Below are 22,612 nucleotides of genomic sequence, written 5' to 3'. Positions count from 1 at the left end.
ACAACGGCTTCCGCTTGAAACAATTCAAGTTATTTACAAAAAACTTGATGAAAATCTTATTCTCAATATTTTTCTAATAATCATGTTAATTTCTGTACATCCTTCCAATGAAAACACATTCAATATTCAAAAAATTCAACGGTGCAGCGCTCCAAAATATACAGTTACTGTTACTGATTTGATAATCAAATAATTTGATTGAGGATATATTTAACTACTAGAAATTGGTCTGCGCGTTGGTAGATGTCCATCACTAAATTTTATATCCATCGATCATGATCATATCGCAGACGTAAATGAATCTATGTGACAAAAATTTACACATTAACTGCAGGCACTGAATTAACAGCAATAATGGAGCACTTTGTATAAGGTGAATTACTTCACTGAAAATAAATGAAAAAATTAAAATTCTTTATTTTTCTTTCTGAAACCACACACGGTGGAATGTTATGCTAAACAGAATGTGAAAATAGTGAGAAGCTTGAATGAACATTATTAAAATATTTGCAAGCTGTGAGGAATGTTATGTAACTACTGAGAGTGAACAGTACAAATATGAAATTCAAATATCTACCACGATAGGTCTAACTATGTATGTATTGCATTTCCAGAATATATCGAAATGATTATCTTAATTACATCCGATTACATTAACATTTACATATGCTTTTGTAGATTTGGTTCACATATTTAAAACTTTGACTGTATATTTTGTTTTATAAATCACGAGATCTTTCTGTTAATTATAAATCTGTTAAAATATTTTTTTTTGATAGATCAGCACCAATAGAGAGGGTCTCAATGAAATTTATAGAACTTTATTTAGCGCTTCTTGAGAGAATTAACAAAAATAAAAATATATTCATTGATGAGGATTTTTATGTGATTTATAGCTATAATAACAGAAGAATACTCCAAGAAAAAGGGAGATTCTTTGTACATATAAGGAATCTTCTCATTAGTGATGAATAACATTAATCAAAATAAGCAAAAATCAACCTCAAAACCCACAAGTACCAACTCAAACAAAAAAGTGGGTGCGGACGAATGGATGGTACGAATTCGATAATAACTGATTATAAAACGAAATAGGCAAAGTATTAATAATTCCGTATATACTTTGTTTTTTTTTATTATTTCAGAAATTGCTGAATCGATTTCAATAAAATTTATGTGGAACCACCTCTGCAACAAAAAAAAACTTTTGGTTTGGCAATATATTCATGTAACATGCATATACTCGAATTAAGATCATCCTCCTTGGACTCATTATTTCGGGTACCATACAAATTTATTATGAAGTCCCGAACACGTAAAGTTTAAATCATAAATTAACATTCTGAAAATAAGATCTCTGCCTTTATCCTTCTTCGAATGGCAGGTACAACCACCGATTCTCTAAATTAAAAGCTTACGCTTCTGATACCTCAGTTATTTTTCATTCAAAAATGTATCGTATGTAAGTTTTAATCCGCCAAAGTCGGAATGAGATCATTTCGAAGTAGTTTCAAATGAGAATCGCTATACAAACTGCACTTGATACGAAAAGTACTAATAGTTTTTAACAATTTCTGCCCAACATTAACTTTTAAGGGTGTTTCTTATATTCTTATCTAGTGAAGATTTTTCGTTCACCAATTCTGCACTCATCAGAAAAAATAACATCATTGGATGATATTTTCTTCCAATATGTCTAGCATTCGCTTCCAAAGATAAGTCACATCGTTTTCCATGACCTTCTAAGTATTATTTTGTAGATATGCTTTTTATTCTCTTTCAATATGTTACTATCGATGTATGGCCGTCAATGAATGTAGTGGATGTCTCTCTACTCGATGTATGTGGATTTTCGTATCTAATTTGATTCAATCACCCTGTGCAGCTGCTTTTTTTCTACCTTACGTAAAATAATAATATATAATAAGAAAAAAATGTAAATTGCTGGGCACGAGGAAAAAAAAGCATACCTGAGACATGAGATACGGATCGAGAGGTACCATCTGCTTCAACTCTTGATAGAGAGAAAGAGAGAGGGAAGGAAGCGATTGGGCAAAAAGAGGATGTCGAGGCTCCACGATAATAAAAATTAACCAGGGATAAGAACCACTCAAGAACTAATTAGGACCACCAGAGACAGGATAAAATGGTCAGAATTAATCGCATACATCCATTAATGGATAGCAGAAGAAGAAGAATAAGATCCTCAATCAATAAATTATCAGTTGGAATCAACAAAATATATGAAATTGATTTTCAATTAAATACTTTATTCCAGTTGAAAATCATTTTTAATAATTAGAATAATTGCAGGTATAAATAACACGAATATGATTTAACCTTTAGCAGCATTACAAGTGTTTTTTTTATTTTAAAATAGTTTCGTTTTCTCAAAATAATAACAAGTTATAATTAAAGAATAATTTTGATTAGATTCGAATTCAAGGATGCTGGAAACATTCCATCAACACCAAGAAAGTACATCTGAGACGTAATTTTAGAATTTCTCAATGTTGTATCCTTATTATACACATATACGGGGTAAACTAAATTCATAAAGGAATTTTGATCAGGGTATCTTCATTTCATATACTTATTTAACGATTAATTTTTTGTGTAGTGTAAAAGGTATGGTATTTGAATAACAAGAGGAGATATTGATAGGAAAAAAAGGCGGTAGAAGAAACGAATAAAACATTTCTATTAGTAAAGCAACGAAAGAGCGAAATGGCTAAGTATATATAGATCAATGTGAAATAAACAAATTAGTGGTGGACAACACTTTCTACCAATACGGAGACATAAATAACGATACACATATTTGAAGAATATCCATAATTGGGAGTTATGAATTCAGAAGGAGGTTTAAAACTACATTTACAAATGTGGTCACTTGGGTATTTGTAACAAGTAAGACAACAAACAAAGTGTGAAATGATTAGATGAAGCAAAAGTTGAAAATATCTCAAACAAAATAAGGAAGATTACGTAAATTACTGCCAGTATCGTATCTGTGATAACCAGCTTTCAAGTGCCTTGACACTAGACCTGTCAGAATATTTGCCACTCATATACTTAAAAACAATATTTTCGCCTCTTAATCCATAGGTTTTATCTCTTATGAAGGTTTTGTTTGTTGTTTGTACCTATCTGACTTGATTCAAGCTTCTTTCTTTCCCCCTTTCTCACAGAGTACGGTATATCTTAATACCAAGAATTACCACAGTGAGCTCCACTTTTTGCCAGATGTTTGAAAAGTTTACTGATTCCTCTTCTTCTTTATGGAATCAGAGCAGTCCCTCTACCCTCTCCCAAGCAACTAGTTCACTAATCACTGATATAGATCGATATTGATTGATATTGATATCACTGATATGATATAGATACATTGAGTGAAGTCAAAAACGCACGTCCGTTGAAAATGTCCATTTTCCTCAAACCATTCATGAAATATTCTTTCAAACGTTTCTCCAATATTTCAAAAAGTTCTATACGTAGTTGTCTTCTTGATAACATTGATATACGGATAGGAGACGTGGCTATCAACAACAGAATTAAACAAAAAATATACATATGAAAAGAGTTATTTAAAAGACTAAATAGAATGCAAATAATAAAATCAGACATAAGTTGAAAATAGGAAGTGTAGTTATAAAAATCAAACAACAAATTCCGCAGAAACAAAAAAAAAATAATGGGACAAGCGGATAACCAAGTAAAGGTAGACTAAATAGATGCCAAACTGTGAAATAAGCAAAGAAAAGCAATAAATGGAGCCTCTACACCTTTGGTAAGAGAATTTTGGACATCAATAGATCATATCACTTAACTTCAAATAAACATTTCTCGTGGGAAAATAATTTCGATTCCCATTATTAATATGAACCTGACTCCTCACTTTCAAAATCTACCTCCTCATTCGTACTATACGATTTGTCAGTTAAGGCCATCAAAAATAGATTGTTTTTATGATAAAAGGAAGCACAAGGGGGTAAGCCTCATAACCTTCGAATAGCTCAAGTGGTGCCTACCGTGCGGATATAACTGTAGACATTGATCTTGAACTTCTGTAGGTTGTATTGTTCGGGAGAAACATGCCTTGGTAGCTGATTCCACAGGCCTACACTTCTTCAAAACATGGCGAACTTGGTGTACATGAGCCACGTATGCTTGTCGAATAGTCTTGCTTTGTTGTTGTTTGGTGCTTATGGTAAGATAAAGTTATGTTGAACAGCTCAGAGTATCTGCCGATGTAGTATCAATAAAACAAAGTGAGGTTAGTCTGCTTTTCTATGCTATAAGCCTTCCAAGTTTCTGATCCACTCTGGATCGCCTATTAAGTCGAGTGGATCTCTTCTATATTGAATCGAGCATCCTCAGGGTATGCTTGAGAACCGAGCTCTAAATGTGCAAGCAATACTACAAAAATGGATGAATCTGGGCCTTGTTGTGAATTCGAATCTGCGTAGTATGTCTTAAAGAGGGTTTGAGGTTTTGTGAAGCTGTCTTAGTTTGGCCATGTAAACATGCCAGGACTTTTTGCCCCAACCTCAACACCCAACAAGCGGATTTGCGTTGATGGTGGTATATTATGTCCAGACAGGAATACATCCTGTGTTTTTCCTGCATTCTCTCACTCGATGAGATTGCCTCCACTCATCACCAAAATGATTTCAAAAACGCAATTGATGGTGGTTATCTGTTGATGTCAACGGATTTGGATGTCAGATATTGGGACGGCTGTTATGAACGACGAGACCAGTCTGTCAGTGAAGATCAATCAGTTGCAGTTTTGTTTAATAGATCGTTGATGTTCAAGCGAAAGAGAGTAGGTAACAAAATGCATCCCTAGGGAACACCCGATTTGATTTCAAATAGATTAAATTCGTAAATCTGACTATAGCTAGTGGCTATGTCTTTATTATATGCTCCATTTCAGTTGTATATAAGAATATGTGCAGACACGCACACACACACACACACACACACACACACACACACACACACTCACTACCTCATTACTTAGCAATAGTATATACATAGATATATTCCAGTTTTTATAAAATTTGAACGCACCATGTATGTTTTTATACTTCAAAGGCTGGGCGGGGTGAATAATTGTAAATTTTAAAGGTCGATACAGACAACGCTCGCCAGAAATGATCAAATCGAAAGTTAGTTGAAGTGTATAAAATGCATTTAATGGTGAGTAATCTTTCTCAACTTTAGAACTTTTTACGACCTTTGTAGTCGTAAATACATTATAAATAATAGAAATAAGAAAACTGTTGGGAGGAGTGTACAATATTACTACATCTGCTAACATAGTCGTGCAAGTTTGAGGTCATTTGAAATGAAGAAATTTCAAAACATATTGTTTTATAATCGAACTTATATTCAAAAATTGGATTTGAATTCGCTTTGTGATTTAGATATTCAATTTCAGTTTTTACAAGAATGTAAGAATGTGAAGTAAATATGATCTGACAACAATTGTAGAATTGCCTTTTTAAAAATACAAGTGAATACTTGACTGTAATATAAGAAACAATCACTCCTAAATTGAATTGAATGAAATTGGAAAAGAATCCGAAATGAAGTTTGAAATTGAGTTCCCTGAAGATTTCTTCAATTATGTGCGATGCTAAATAAAGCGTTATAGGTAATACCATTGACAAAAGATTAGCTAATTTTTCTTTATTGAAATTTATATTATTGTCAAGTTCATTGTACAAATTGAGATACAATGAAATAAAATCTTATGATGTAATGAAATGGAAAGCAATACGAAATATCTTACTAATATTAATGAGGTATATTCGCCTCGAATGACTTTGTAACATTCACCATATCACACGTCATCCACCTAATCGCAAGAGTTATTTTCTAAGTCAGAGCAAGTAGCTCTGTTTTGTACATAATGTCCTATATATATTACCATAGAAATGAATGTAATAATGTAAGATGATCCCGCTGGAGTTGGAGTGTTATTAATTTGAAATAATTTTAAATAATTATCACCTCCTCAATTGTCCCCAATGGAAAAGGAATTAATGATATGGCTTTAAATAAGCTCTGTCGAAATATTAACCTCTTAATGGTATTGAGGGAATTTTTCGATGACCAATAGTAGCAATTTTGCCTATCAGCATATGACCCTTAAGTGCATTCATCATCATTATTGGATAATATTTCCATCATAGATCATAAGAATATGTTATATTATAAAAATCGTCTTCCATGAAATCATGAGTCTCATTTTGTGCGGATCCATTTTATTCCCATTTAGTATGTTTACTATTGATGTATAGCTGAGATCAAATATAGTAGTTGCCTGTCTAGTTGATGTATATGGGTTTTCCTCAAATCCAAGCATCATATCTAATTGGTGTACATCCACAGTCGCTTTTTTTCTACTTTCATGACCAAATTCCATAAATTGCTTGTCTATTTTACTAATTGTTGTAGCCACTATTAAAATGTTCACGTGATAAAATAACATCACTATATTTTACATTTGCAAAAAAGCTTAACATTTCTTGAATGTTTTTTTCCGAAAAGAATGTATACATTCACCAGAATTTGAAGTACAAAAAGTACAATTCAATTCATCTTCTATGATTTGAAATAATTAGTTAAGATGAAAACTGGCTCTCAGTCTATTATACTTACAAACTTAGCAGCTCCATTATAATCAGGCAGACTAGTCCTTTTAACTTCATTGCTGACAAAGTGTAACTTGATATCCCTAATAAAGTAATTCCTTAACACCGATATGTCGAATGCAGTGGAAGAGTGGCGTTCGAATAAATTAGGTTGAACACTCTCCGATTTGAACAATAAACACTTATAAGTTTGTACGGCAAGATTTATTTTCACACATATTTTATAATAAGAATTATATACTGATTACATTTATGGTTGATATTAACATAAGCAGAAATTTCTATGTAATACTTGTTTCTCAACGGATAGTATAGCTTTTCCAAATTAAAAAATGAAAAATAATTTTACTCCCCGTGTAAAATTCGATAAACATCTAACAAACCGTCATTCACGATGTAGTAAATTTCGGTTCGGTTGACAATAGTAAAAATTGCTGTTTGAATGGGCCATGTTCTAAAGGGAAACGCATTATAATAGTATACGCTGGAAGCAAAGACGGTTTCATACCTAATGCTTTATTAATATCTGCTAAAAAAATTAGAAACTGTTCAGCTGATTATCATGAGGATGTGAAGCAGAATTATTTGAAAAGTGGTTTAATGAACAGCTTTTACGTAACATTCCACGACAGTCAGTAATCGTTTTGAACAACGCATGCTACCACTCGCGATAACTCCTTAAGATACTGAATAGTAGTAGTGTCTGAAAAAAATATTCCTATTCCTGTCAGCGATCGTAAAAATGGTTCAACAAACAAAGAATTGCTTACTATTATTAAAGGTCTGAAGTTGGAGAAAATTTATTATATTGACAAGCTGTACAAAGAACAGGGTCATACTCTTCTCAGACTACCTCCTTACTATTCCATATTTAACCCTAGAAAGTTAATATGGGCAAACGTAAAATAAGAATTACGAAAATGTAATCAGTCTCCAGAGCTGAGTAAAGAAGTTGTACAACTCGCGAATAAAGTTCAAGCAGCAGACCGTCAAGAGCTTTGGAAAAACTGTGTTGAACATGTTATCAAAGAAGAAGATGATGATGTGGTATTACCCTCTTCAAAGCCCTTAATTAAATCAAATGATGACTCTAGTTCATACGATTCTGACTACCATTATTATTTATAAAGATACTTTGAGATTAAAATGTTTTTTTTCTTTTGTTTTAAGTGGAAAGAACTCATTTTACTCTATGGCTTCTGCTTTGAAATTTCGTTTTCCAGAATGAAAAACGAATGACGTACAAAGAGGGGTCAGCTCACGTCTGATACCCTGTTTAAACCAAACTCCCTTGAAGGTAGTTACATTTTACTCGTATATTTACGTTTTATAATTTAATATTCACTTGTAGCAAATTAGCTAGATATAATAATGATTTTTTTTTCTAAATTCCAAGTAAGACTACAATCAAGTGCATCTATCTAAATAACGGCGTATAATGCCGTCCAATTTATAATGATTCAATTGCCTATTAACGCATAAGATATTAAGTATTTAGAAAAATCATAAATTTATAAAATGAGTATACCTATGGTAGATGAAACAAAATTGTTGGCAAGGAATGGTAACGTGAATTCTAATTAGTTCGTTTCTTATACAAAAAGTTTGTTGTCATGGAATGATAGATTAAGCGACGGTAAAAAACATACTTTATTGAAAACTCACGACAAGTATTATTTCTTTTTTTGTTATAAGGAATTTGACCTCTCATGATTGAATGATTATAGCAATTAGTAGTTTTATTTAATAGTTATTTAATGGCTGTATGCACCACAGAAATTAATTGACAAACGCAAGATAATATATAAATTGAATTTAACTCACCCTTATCAGATAAATAGAAAATTTGTAGATGAAAATATTAACATTTTGGAGAACGATTTTGTACCTAAATTAAATAAAAGAATATTTTCCAATGTATGATCTTATATCCTTATATCCAAGGATAAATAAAAAATCATATAAGTGCTACAAATTTATAACTCGGTCTGATTAAACGCAACTGAAAACTATGAAAATTGAGATTTGTTGATAGTGATAAAAATCATTGAAACAGATACAGCTCTTAGTACATTGATTGCATTTTCACTGTTTGTTTAATTTTACACCAGAATACATTGAATACAATGAAAAGTTAATTATGCCGTCAGTGAGTTCGCAATTGTTAAATTGTTAAAGCCGTAGCGGTGCCGATTGAAAGCTTAATGGTGATGACTGGGGAGCTACCGATTGTATCAATGTATGTGTAGTTGGATCGTTAGTAATATTATTAAAAATAAGTTTTTACACTTGATTTTCAAACCAAGCTCAAATATCAATTAGTTTCAAAGAAAAGGTAGAAATTGAAGTTGCGGTCTACTTCGTTCCTCATCGAAATATGACTTTTTTTATATTTGTATAATTATGATAGTAATATATTTAATCGGATCAACATATACTACATAGTGGTGTCTAGTCTAAGTTTACAGTTACATATTATTTTAAATAGATCTATACTACTTTCCCCCATAGCTTTTAGCTGTTATTCTGTCGCATCTCGCATCTTTTCCATTTTTTAGTCATTTGTTCACTATTATAACTTCTTCCTTCGTTATCATTTCTCTGTGTACATCGTGGTTCTCTTCTTCACTCATTTCGTTAGGTTCTTTATTTAATTCATTATTTTCTTCTGTTCCTATCAGTACTTGCATAAAATATAACTTTCCATTATGTTTGCTTCTTCTGTTAAAATTCTACAATTTTTAACCTTTATGTATACTTCGTCTTGTTCCTTATCTTTCCTTGAAAATATAATTGTTTTGTAAAACAGTTTTTGTTTCCTTTGCCATCTCTATTCAGTTTGTTAAGGAAGTCTCTCCAGCTCGCTTACTTTGCTTCAGCTACCACATATTTCATTTTTTTCTCTGTTCTTTGTCTTTGTCATAGTTTTCTAGTGTTCTGCTTGCAAGGTATTGTCAATTTTTCGTTGGTAGTTGTTTTACTTATTTCACATATATGTTTTGATGCTTAGCTTATCGCTACTTTGAAAACATTCCCCGTTTCTTCTAAATCTCCCAAAACGATTTCCAGTGGTTTGATTCGTATATTTTCTGTAAATGTATTTGCTACTTCTTCCTCTTTTAATTTAGACGTCCTTATAGTTTCAAATTTGACTTTTCTCTAGTTATCCATTTTATTTTTTTTTTCATTTTGTAATTTTTCCTCGCCGTACATACTAACAGAAATTGATCACTACCAATCTCAGCTCCGGACTTGACTCTAGATCCATTAGGTTGAACTCTAATGTCATTAGGTTTGAGTCTAGTGTCATTAGGTTTGACTCTAGCGTCATTTATGGCCAATCTATTTATTTTCTCCACTAAACGTAGTCAATAATAGATCCGTCCTCTCAGCTCTCAAATTCCCTTGTGTACTTATGTATATCTTTATGTTGGAATCTTCTATTTGTTATAATCAAGTTATGTAAAAGGCAAGTGTCAAGTAATGGTTTTCCATAATTTTCTCATGCTTTCCTACTCTTCTGTTAAAATCCCCTGGTAGACATATTTTTCCTGTTAAATTTTCTGACTAGTCCTTCCAAAATATATCTTTGTTATTTTTATTATTATGTTTTCTGTTCCTTATGTAATTTTACTGTCATTATCCATTCTGATTGAGACTCCCATTAGTGATTACATTGAAGTACACCACTATGAAGTATTATATGTATATCCGTTGTTCAGTTTGATTCTTCCTGATCCCTTTTTCTTTGTTTCCGTTATGCCCACTTTCAATCTTTCAAACTCATTTTCCAGCTTTATCTCTTTTCGATTGATAATTTGAGTGTTTCAAGTAGCTATTTCCAAGTATTACATTTGTATTCTTTTTTCCTTTGTTTATTTTTATAATAATGATAAGATTAAAAAAATCATTGAATCCTACATTCGCCATTGTTTACTACGAAAAACAATCTGCTAAGATAAATTGTAATAAGGTTTAACAATAGAATTAAAAATCTTAAAAGTTGTTGGATTTAGGCAAGAAAAAAAAAACGATAAAAGTTAGCTTTTGATTTCTTTGATTTGAAAAGAAATCGAAATATTTCGAAAATACCTTATTTTTGTTATAGGATATTGCGGACAATTTTTTTTAAAATTTCATATAGTCAAGAATAAATTATAAATATTAGGTTGAACTTAAAACAACAAAGTTGACGTCTACTTCCGATATAACCGAAAGTGCCTTCTATCGCTATATAATCCATTTTACTAGATCGTTTTGATTTGTGTTTTTCAAAATATCTTCTCTATTAGAAAAACTGAGTAAGCCCGGAAAATTTTAGCCTTGTTGATGCCTCTTGTATTACTCAATTTTTTTAGGTAAAAATCTTATAAATAGAGAAAAAACTCTTAAATAAATTGATGTAAATTTTCAAATTCTGGATCGTTTTTAATTTGTCAACAAAGAATTAGTTATATACATATACATACATACACTGGTGTATGGGTGTCACTGACTATGAGATCGACCTTATTGAACTACATCAAACAAACGTACAGAAAATGGAATGTTCACAGACGTCATGACTTGTATATATATCCCACATTTTGCTAATAATCCTTATCTTCTTTTTTCAGATGTTAATTCCATTTTTGGTTCTCATAGTATCAATAGCCACGGCAACTGAACTCAACTTATTGCCTGCTGTTGCACAATACGGAAATGATCCTCAATATCATCCAATTCTTTCTCTGTACCATTCACAAGATAAATTGGGACATTATGTATATGGTTATGCTACACCTTCAGCATTGAAGAGCGAAAAATTGGAAAATGGAGTAACTAGAGTAAATATATTTCAGAAAACTTACTAAATTTATTTGAAATAAATCAAATCTAAAGCTGAGAATTTTTCTGGTTGGATGAATATGTTGGTATTCCCTTGGAATATTTGACTGTAGATATTAATTTTTATGACATAAGAGATAGCGCATGCGTAGTAAAATTCATATATAAATATTGCAAACAACATCAATCACAAATTATAGTAAGGTAATCGAGATAAAAATCAAAAAACATTTATAAAAAAGCTCACAAGGATATGAAGGCGCAATGAGTTTTCGTTAAAAATTCATTAGAATAGTTTACTTAGTTTTGTATTCTTGCGCTTCGAATCTAGCAACTTTTTTTTATTACAAAATTCGCATCAACCGTATACTGGTTATTAGCGATTTAGTAAAGATTAAGTATTTAATCTATGAATAATTGTTAAATTAATTTTATGATAGAGATCTGTTTAAGGTAAAGTAAGGTAAAGCTTGTAAAGTCCTGATATTTTTCTCACTCTTTCCCATACCTCCGTCATGGGTGTTTCAGAATTTATTGTAGAAACGTATTCTGTCCAGGATTTGCGTTTAGCAGTTTTTATTGTACCTCTAGCTTCGGCTCGTGTTTTCAAAAATTCGATTTTGTTTGCTGATGTATTGTGTCTTTTATATCTATTGAAAGCTTTTTTGTTGCTCTTTATTGCTGATTCGCAGTCACTATTCCACCACGGCACAGGATTCCGTCGTTTCAAACGTGTAGTTCTTCCGATTGATATGTTTACTGCTCGCTGAACAATACTAATAAGGTTTTCTAAAGCTTCGTCTATATCTGTTATAATTATGTAAGTTGTCAAACTTTCTGAGATAATTGTTTTGAAAAGAACCCAGTCTGCTTTTTTTAAGTTCCATTTTGGATATAAGTCGTGATTGTGATTTGGTTTTCTATTGTTATGAATGACGATTGGATAGTGGTCACTGTTGTAGGTATAGTCCAGACGATCCCAGGAAAGAGCTGAAGTCAAAGTTGGGTCACAGATAGTGAGGTCAATACATGAACCCTGTACTGATTGTATGTTAAATCATTTAAGATGGAGAGATTTGCGTCATCAAGAGTACCTCCTAGTAAGCGACCTCTGTGGTTTATTGATGTTGATCCCCACAAGGTGTTATGGGTATTGAATTCCCCGACTATTATTCTAGGTTAAGGAATTTGTTCCAATAATTCATTTAATTCTTTAGCATCTACTTGATATGCTGGAGGGATGTATACATTGCATATATTTACTTTTGGATTAGTGTGTAGTTCGATAGGGCTTCAAGGTTTGTAAGGATCGTGATTTCTGCAGCGTGGAGAGATTTTTCCACAAATATTGGTACTCCTCCGCTGGCTATTTCAGCATTTATTCGGTTCTTGTAGAAGCTGTTAAATTGCCTGAGCGGTTCGTTGTTATTGTATTTGAAATTGGTTTCTTGAAGACAAATAACTTCGCATTTCTGTTTGGATAGGATGGTTTGCAACATTGGTAAGTTGTTATAAAAGCCATTGATATTCCATTGTAGTATAGATGTAAAATCCATGAGAATACGGGGAGAAAAATATTAAAGTAAATTATTGGTTCAGTTAGTTAATATTTGTTTGAGATGATTCACTTTCTGTTTCTGAGAGGTTCGTTTCTGGTATGTTCAATTGTAGGTGAGAAAACAGTTTCTTCTTGAGTTTAGTGCATCTGCTTTTGATAGATCTATGCTCAAAGAAAGGGTAAATTTTTGTTAGCATGTCTATTAATCCAGTAAAATCATTTGTGTAGAGATGTTTGGTTTATTTTTAGGCTTTTTACTTTGCCTATTTGGTTTGGGGAAAGACGGTTTCTTAGGGTTCTCTAGTTTAATTCCTTCTGTTTGAGGGGATGCGTAATTATTTGCTCGTAGTTGCGTTTGGTGCTGTTTTGCGGAATTTCTTTTATGTTTATGGGGGGTACATTCTGGGAGTGAGATGTTATAGGGGTTTCTGATGGGATCTTGGTGTGTGCTTGTGGAGTATTGGCTTCGGTATTTTGGGGCTGCTGGGAAGGTTGGGTGAGGTTTTGTGGTAGTTCAGCTATTTGGGGTTGTTCATAAGTTTGTGATTGGGAGTTTTTACAGTTTGCTGCAGTATGACCTGGTTTTTACATGTAATTCATAATAGACGGTCTTGGGATAGGTAAATTCTGTAGCTGGTGTTCTCGTGTGTAATCATTAGACAGTGGACTGTGGATGATGAAATAAAGATTTGTCTTCTGAAGCTGTAGATGTGGTTATATTCCGGAATTGTAGAGCTAATTTTGAGGAAAGACATTGGTGAGAGTGTATTGAGACCTATTTTGTTAAGTTCATCGATTAGAGCTGAGTGTGGTATGGTGGGGCATACATTTGAGAGTATCAATCTTTCGGAAGGTGTTATAAGCTTTCGGGCTTGGATCGAAGTGTTGTTGATAATGATCAGCCCTTTATGAAAGGTCATGAAGCGGTCTACAGTATCTTCATTTGCGAGGTACATGCATATTCTATTGTTTGATAGCCTCGATGTGAATAGTATATTTTTTGGACCGATTAGTTCTCCAAGTGATATCAGGTAATCTTGAATTTTCAGGTTATCAACTGCTGGAAAAACAATTGCTTGATGTTTTGTAGGAAATTGTGGTTGACTAAGTATAGATGAGTATGTTTTTGTAGGGTTTATATTCTGAGAGTTTCTGTAGTCAGAAGTCCCAACATTTGTATTTTGCATCATTAATTTTAGAAATAATTCCGCTTTGATTCTAGAGTGCGGACCTGTTTTGGCACAGGCCACTTCATATCAAGTTGATAAGAGCTGGTTTGTTTTTTTTGCGAATTCTTCTTCCAAACCGGTGCGGTGTAAAATTGGTAGCACAGTGTGTAACAAATTCACTGTTTTAATATGAATGTATGAGATTCTACTTACAGTAATGTCTCTGAGTTAAGAACACTTCTAAACGATTCTATCTATTCTATCTGGAAATATTTGATGGAGTACGTAAAATGCTGGTTGGAATATCACAATGTTTATTCTTCGGTCTCTTTCTAGGAGCTGTATTTTTTTCTGTCACATACGTGGAATTCAATTTTCTCCTTTTGTTTGGTTATTGTTTTCAATTGATAGAGGATTAAAACTGTTTTTATCCTGGCCTTTAAAACAAATAGATTTCAAAGCCGTAATGACCAAGGTTACTTGATGTAATACCGAAAATTAGTTTCTGCACTACATACATGTGGTATTCCTAGAAATTAACGTATTACTTTGATTTTGTTGATTTTATTATTTATTTTGAATTTGAATCATCATTAAAAATATCACTAGTTCTCGCATACATATTTTCTGATATACAGTGTGTAGAGTACATGATTACACTTGCTTAGGTCCTACAGAATTATACAAAATGCTGAAACACATCAAATTTGAAAATGAATAACTCGCAGTTTGAGCATAATTTTGAATATACAAGTTAAGACACACTAGACTTTCATGTTTTATCTGAATTTAGTAAGTTATTAATCTAGTTATTAAGTGTTACATTTTTCCCCCAATTTATGGAATTTTATTTTATCATAACAACAGAGTTGTTATTATTACCAATCAATAACTAGGCAAGGACAAGGTAATAACACCCGATATTCTATTTGACACTTAAATGGGTATTTAATTTAATAGAGATGATCCGATTTTAACGATCTATATCATATAGATATCGTATATTTGCAAAAATTCTAGGTAGAACTGAAAATATTCATAATTTTCTTCGAGAAATTGATACATGAAATAAATGATGAACCTAACTTCTGATGAATTCGTTTTCACAAGACTGTCCAAAGATTGGACAAAAGTACAACAGGGTATAAATAGACTCACATTAATCAGCCTATAGATTGGACAGAAATGAGTAGAGAAGTGATAAGGTCACTCAGACGAAATGGTTGAAGGTTCTTGTAGATCCTTGTAGAAAAAGAGAAGGGAGACAGAACACTTTTGAGGTACCCACAGATTATAATCGACTCTTGGTACACTTAAAAGTAGATTTTGCGGAATTGAACGAATAAATTCTAGATAACCGTATCAAATCCAACTTTCCGTTTTTCGCCCAATGAGGGATTCAGCATGAGCTATGAAGAAGCCATAGCAAACAAATTGAGCGATTTAGCGTCCAAGAAAACTTGGGAACTAATCATAATAATTATTCACATATTTTTATCATTACTTTAGTTTTTTATCAAAAGTCGCTTTAGAAACAATTTTCATCATAGTTTCATTCGAATGTTGCATCCATCAATTCATTCAATATAGATCCTATACATGTTCCCTTAATCATAATTAAGAGATTTGATCACCTGCCTTCAACTAAACTAAATAACATATTGCTTTTTTTATCATATAGGTGATACTAGTTCCATTACTGTTGTTTTATGAATTCAGATTATTTCTTGTTATTAGAAACAGTTATTTCAACATATACAGAACCACAAATATACGCATGTGTATGTGTATTATGTAGCTTCCTGACTTTAGTATGTACCTTGTGGAAAGTAGCTAAAGGCATAAGGATTCCCAAATCAAAAAAACCAACAAACGTTGTTATTTCTCAATATAGACCAATATACCTAATATCAATTATATCAAAGCTATTTGAGAAAATACTACTGGAAAGATTAAGTTATATACATGAAGGAAGAAAGCTAATACCTTCACATTAGTTTGACATAAGGGAAAACCACTCCATGATAGATCCAGTACACAGGATAACAGATGTCAAAGAAAACTCACTAGACGTGTTTCATGCATTTGACAGACCTTGGCATGTACCGGTCAAAGACAAAATGAACGAACTTTTACCTAAACAATATAAAAAACAGTTTGATCTCAGACTTGAAGGAAATCAATGCAAATATCTCATAAGGATATCCCACAATTAGAAAATTACACTATTCTCACATTTACCGATGACACAGCTATTAATTAATAAAATTAATTATTGAACCAAGCATGGTCTTAGACAAGACAAAATCGCTATATGTCATTTTCATAAATAAGTGCTAATGCAGCAAAACATCAAGGGCTAACACTAAGTGGGGAGTTACGTCTGAAACCTCACAGAAAAAAGAAACGAGAAGCACAAGGTATTAGAAAAATGGAAATGTTTTCGTTGCTAAGAATAGTATTTATATTATCAATTTATAATAAATTGAATGAATATAAACAAATCCAGAAACCGATAAAGGCTTACAGGATTCATCTTTGGGGACGTACATCCAAATTAACATTCAAATAGTCCAGAGATTCCAAAATAAAGTTCTTTGATGAACCCTGATAATTTCGAAATAGTGACTTCCAACCACTAAATTTGCCAAGAGGCTCTCAAAACACGTGAGCACCGAGGCAATCCACATACCTAGAGAGAAGACTGAAGAGGACGAAGCATTTTGAGTTATTTACCTGAGTGCTTGGTCTAAAAGCAGATCAAGGTGCAAAATCTTATATGTTAGTGTTAGTATTGATTGTAATACAATTCAAGAAGCTTCTATTAAGTAAGATCTTTAATTTGAAGACTTTTGTACTTTTTTCGCTGATCGCTCTGATTATTTAATTACAAACCTTGGAGTAGATGTAAAAAAAAGTTCGTTGGAACAAAAATCTATTTTTACCTTTTTTTATTTTTTCCTGTTTATACGAAAATAAAAACTTAATATTAATTAATCAAATGTATATCACTACATTCTTCTTTTACGTCATCCAAGGTCTAACAAAACAATTATCTGAACATATTTAAGTCTTAATTTCTTCAGATAATCGACGTTCCACTGTATATGTATTTCTTTTAGTGAAAATATTAGAATCTTACACGGAAATTCCTTCAAATTTTAGGGCGGGTATTCGTACATTGATTCCAATGGACATTTGCAAACAGTCGAATACGTAGTCGATCCTGTCCACGGTTTCAGAGTTGCCGCCACAAATTTACCACAAGATTTACCAGATGTTGCTTGGGCCAAAGAACAACATATCGCACAGTACGAAGCAATCAAATCAGAGAACGCCAAATTGGCTACTGCTATAGTTGCTTATTCCAATCCAATAGCTGTACCTATTGGTGCTGTTCCAAATATTTCTCCCCATCAACAGGTAAACATTTTTGAGTACAAATACATTGAATTACTCTTCTTACCTAATTCTAAAAGAAATAAATGGAGGAAACCAATTATATTGCGCTTAAACATACATGTGTCAATTACTTTTTATATTGACAGCAGACTAATATTTGATTAGATTAAATAGAATAATTTTGCTCATTTGGCTATAAAAATATAGATGACACAATATTATTCTCTTCTTGTTGTTGTTGGAGTACTGTTCTTCGTGAAAAATCTTGAAAGTAATATAACTATGGAAATCAAAAAATTTGTACTACATAAATCGTTAACCGAAAACCGTTACACTGAGAGAAATTCATTAGTACCAAGTTCTCTGTAAAACTACACTAGAAATTTATCTATGGAATAGATTTCAAAAATGTTTTCGTTTAATTTTTTCCACATTGGATAAGGATGAGAAATAGATGTGACTATCGGCTAGCTATAATTATTTATTTTTTAAATTCTTCGTGGTTAAAATACATATTTATGCTGGTGGTGTAAACAGCTAGCCTCAATATTTTCTTGAGTATTTTCCTGAAATTTTTCGCAATTTTTTTGTGATTTATTTTATCTTAAAATTGTATCCAAACCGCAAAAGAATTGGAACACAGTTGGAATTTCGTTACAACACATGCAACATGTATTATTAATGTATTTATGATGACTGTACGTTATAATATATTATAACCGCGTTTGTACAAGTGTTCATAGTAGCAGAACACATTAAAAATAGAATAAAATACATTTGGGGTTGTGTTCAATAAAATCGAATAAGACCAAATTCGCATGATATTTTCATAAATACTCTCAAGTCAATTCGACGTATTTGCTTATAACTTGAATACCATTCCATAAAGTCGACCGAAGAATGTTTAGAGAAATACTAGTGCGATTAAACTCAATTATAGTTTGCCAATTGTTTGAAGCGATAAAACGTGTTATTTCATAAATTCTCCCAATTTTCAAATAAGTTCACTCCCAAAAATTTTTATATACTACTTACTCCAAAAGCTGGCAACGTTTTTGAGACAGAATTTCAGGTAAGGTAGGCCAGTTTTGTGATATGTTATCTTTCCCAATCTCCCAGTCGTCATACAAGCTATCTGGCTGGTTCAAATCATTTTAAGAAGTTCCTTTTTTTTCTTATTATTTCCATTATTGCCAGATATTTTTATTGTTGTTTAAACTGTGCCAGACGCTAATCTTGAATTTTTTTTTCAAAATATTTTAGTGGGCCTGAAATTTTTATACGATGTTATAGAAACATCTATAAGTGGAAAGTGATTGGGCATGTTGGAACAATACAGACAATCACGTGTTCGTGACGCAAGAGATAGATAGCAGCTGTTTGTAATGAAGATAGCGTTAGTTTAATCACATGGTTTATTCGTTGTTGTTGTTTTTGATAAAATTGTATTACAATGGCTAGTGAAAAACTGAAACTGTTGTAGTCAACAGTAGATTTTCCAAGCACATCTAGTTCAACTTCGTTATCAAATATTGTAGCATATGTAAGCAAAACCCTGCCAGATAATACGTGTCAAAATTCACATACAGAAGTCAATATCAAATAAACTTCACTTCTAATGCAATTTTTCGGTCTGGCTGAAGGTTTAACAATCGATTTAATGTTTGACAAATTAATTTTAAGTTTTTGGATAGTTGATTAACATCATATAAAACTCCTAACCATAGTAAAATATTTTGGATAATAAATTTTTTTTAATTCAAAATTAGCGTCTGACACAGTTTAAACAACAATAAAAATATCTAGCAATAATAGATTCATGTTTCAAAAATTTCAATAGAAATAATAACAACAAAAGAAGAACAAAACACTACCACCAACCAGATAGCTCATATGACGTCCGGGAGAGTGTGAGAGGTAGCATATCTAAAAACTGGCCTACTCTCTCGTACCATCTCGTAAAGGCGATTTATTAATCAAATTAGGTAGAAAAAGCAATCATTACAATAACTATCCATTCTTATATCGAAGCAATTACTTTGTGCTCCTCAATTAAGGTTAAATTAATAATAAATGATTTAAAAATCTGTTTCATTATTATAATCAGAACTTTTTTGACTTTTTGGTATCCAATAAGGCTGGCAAGTTATTCTAATGGAGAATAATCTTTATTCTCTCTGGTTATTACTTCTTTACTTATTATGGCCACGTAACTAGCCTTGGGTCTTATGGAAAAAAAAGGTTCAGGTGCATGAGTCATAAATCTTAAAAGCATTAAAAACTCTATAAGCTTAGTAATGCAAATATTATCTCACCCTTGTCTCACAAAGTCAGACTGTGGCGCAAGTATCGATAGTATAACATAAATAGCACAACAAAAGGTATGAGTGCTACGGAATTTGTCTTTGCCCTCTATTCATCAAGTTTATTTGATCTGTTAAAAAGAAAGTTTAATAGTAAAATATTTAATTTTTACAGCTCCCTCAACCGGTCCACGATTTACCAGAAGTTGTAAAGGCTCGGAATGAACATTTGGCAATTTTAAATGCCGCTTATTCAAAAGCTATTGTGTCACCAGCTTTACCAGAATCAGTTAAAGATTTACCAGAAGTTATAAAAGCGCGTGCAGAGCATTTAGCTGCAGTAGAAGAAATTAAAACTCGTGACGCATCCATTTCTAAACAAATTAGTTTGAGCAATATCCCTGAAGCTATTCAAAATGGAGTTATTCCAGTGAAAACTGTGACCAGTACTTATGTAACTCCCGTACATGCTGTTGTTCAAACTGAGGAGATTTCTTATAATCCTGTACCGTCTGAAAGTGAAGATTTTAGAAATTTTGGCAAATATTCATATGGTTATGTAGGTTAGTACAATTTACGATTGTGATGAATATTTCAAATATATTGAAACCATTAGTGCTTTTGGATCTCGTGATGTTTATCGTCTTTGATAAAGTGCTATTAAGACATATGTCTTGTAGGAAGTTTAGTTTTATAAATCCAACTCAGGTTAGATCTCGAGAGGGAAGAAGAAAAATCATATACTCTAATTTATATGTAATTTATATCCTAAAACACACAATTTCAGAATAACTTTTAAACCATTAATTTTAATAAAGATGCATACATATTAATGATAAAAATGTCTCTCGTGAAGGTAGGAGGACATTTTTGAATATTTACTGCAATAATATTTGGAAAAATTGATCAAAATTCATTGATAACCTTATAATCAACTGGTATATATTCACAAATAAATGGAAAAGTGACCAACATAGTCTTACTCTTTTATATCACAATGTTTTTTTTTTCAAATAACATATATTCGAGCATATTTTCCAATTCCTGCTATGTTTTAAATTCATGAAAATACCTAGATACTTCAAATAATATATAATTAATATAATTTTTTCAGGTCCCCATAGTGCTCATTCAGAATCCAGATCAGAAGATGGTGTTACTAGAGGAGGATACTCTTATATTGACGCCAATGGAAGACTGCAGAATGTTCACTATATTGCAGATGTCAACCACGGTTTTAGAGTCGCAGCTTCTAATATTCCTGTAGATCCTCATCATTCCAGAAATGTATAAAAAATTGATTGCTCTGATATCATATCGAAGGAAATAAAAAATCACATATTTGAATCAATTTCTCTACATTTCCGACCAAAGCATTGTATGCTAAGAGATAACACCTTTTTATATAAATATGTCATATGATAGCAGATTTGAAAAATTATAATTTCATCAGTTCTATATTACAGATGGGATTATTACTGAATGTTAATATATACATATATACTGAATACACTGTTCACACCATCACTACACAAACACTCAAAATTACACTGTCTGACGCGCGTTTCGATAACCAATCGTTTTTAGAGACTGAAAGTTAACTGAAATCTAATAACTTGACTTACCTGTTTTTTACTAAATTTTTCCACCAATAAACTTCTCCTGCGAAAATTAATTCCATCGGGAAAAAACTCCTTGGCGGGAATATTCATGTTCATTCTTTGTCTACTAAACTAAAGAGTGGGCTGTAAGGAATTGGCCCTTTGTCCCTATTTAAGCTACTCTTACATCTAGCAATTTCGATTGAAACAATTGTTGGGCAACCCAAAGGATAAAATACTAAATTTGGAAAAGAATGGTATATATGAAATAAGTTTTGGTGATTGTGACCGAAAGTATATTGAGCAGACTAAGAGATCCGTTAAGGTCCAGTTTAAACAGCACATAAGTCATATGAGATATGGACGGACCGGAAAATCAGGTATTCCCTATCACGCTACCAGTCATAATCCTGACAAAAATATTAAAAATGTAAAATTGTTAGAAAATGTATCCAATAATAAATTGTTGGATACATTTGAGAGCATCGAAATTGCTAGATGTAAAAGTAGCTTAAATAGGGAGAAAAAGCCAATTCCTTATAGCCCACTCTTTAGTTTAGTAGTCAAAGAATGAATTTTTTCCCGCTGGAACTAATTTTCGCGGGAGGAGGTTTATTGGTGAAAATTTAGTATAAATCAGGTAAGTCAAGTAATTAGATTTTAGTTCACCTTCAGTCTCTGAAGACGATAGCTTGGTTATCGAAACGCGTCAAACAGTGTAATTGTGAGTGTTGATATAGTGGTGGTGTAAACAGTGTATTCAGTATGAGCTTATGTTTTGTTCTCTTTGTTAAGTGACTCCTAAATTTTCAAACGTCATTAGAAAAGAGAATTTGAAAATATACTGTATGAATGTTGTCAAGAATTTCTTGAACATGTATTAGTAATTTGGATGAAGTATTGATGGAGGAATATGAAAAAACTCCAAAGAAAGTGAAGAGAATCCACACTTCCTAAAATATTTTCCATCAACTGTACATATATGACAGAATTACCTTTCTTCTCTTCTCAATTGGTAGCAAACAGTTAAACAAACGATTGCCATCCTACAAACAAAGCTCATTGCGATCATATATACAGAGTGATT

The 22,612-nt window shown here is 32.0% G+C and overlaps 1 protein-coding gene across 1 annotated transcript; it reads left to right on the top strand.

Moving 5' to 3' along the window:
• The first annotated feature begins 5,132 nt into the window (after window positions 1-5,132).
• LOC130444065 (uncharacterized) lies at window positions 5,133-21,272 on the top strand. The gene is made up of 5 exons (XM_056779040.1): window positions 5,133-5,205; window positions 11,282-11,491; window positions 17,385-17,642; window positions 20,100-20,487; window positions 21,039-21,272. Exons 1-5 carry the CDS (start codon window positions 5,194-5,196, stop codon window positions 21,215-21,217), a joined length of 1,047 nt encoding a protein of 348 aa, XP_056635018.1. The 5' UTR covers window positions 5,133-5,193; the 3' UTR covers window positions 21,218-21,272.
• Window positions 21,273-22,612: the final 1,340 nt, after the last annotated feature.

Source organism: Diorhabda sublineata, chromosome 5, assembly GCF_026230105.1.
Source record: "Diorhabda sublineata isolate icDioSubl1.1 chromosome 5, icDioSubl1.1, whole genome shotgun sequence".
NCBI lineage: Eukaryota > Metazoa > Arthropoda > Insecta > Coleoptera > Chrysomelidae > Diorhabda > Diorhabda sublineata.
The sequence above is the reverse complement of the archived record's forward strand: the minus strand, read 5'-3'. Positions and strand labels throughout refer to the sequence as shown.

What these genes read in the sequence shown, in the direction of transcription:
- LOC130444065 (XM_056779040.1), top strand. An exon ending in TGGAAAATGGAGTAACTAGA is followed by an intron (nt 11,492 to 17,384) that starts GTAAATATATTT and finishes TTCAAATTTTAG; the next exon opens with GGCGGGTATTCGTACATTGA. An exon ending in ATATTTCTCCCCATCAACAG is followed by an intron (nt 17,643 to 20,099) that starts GTAAACATTTTT and finishes TAATTTTTACAG; the next exon opens with CTCCCTCAACCGGTCCACGA.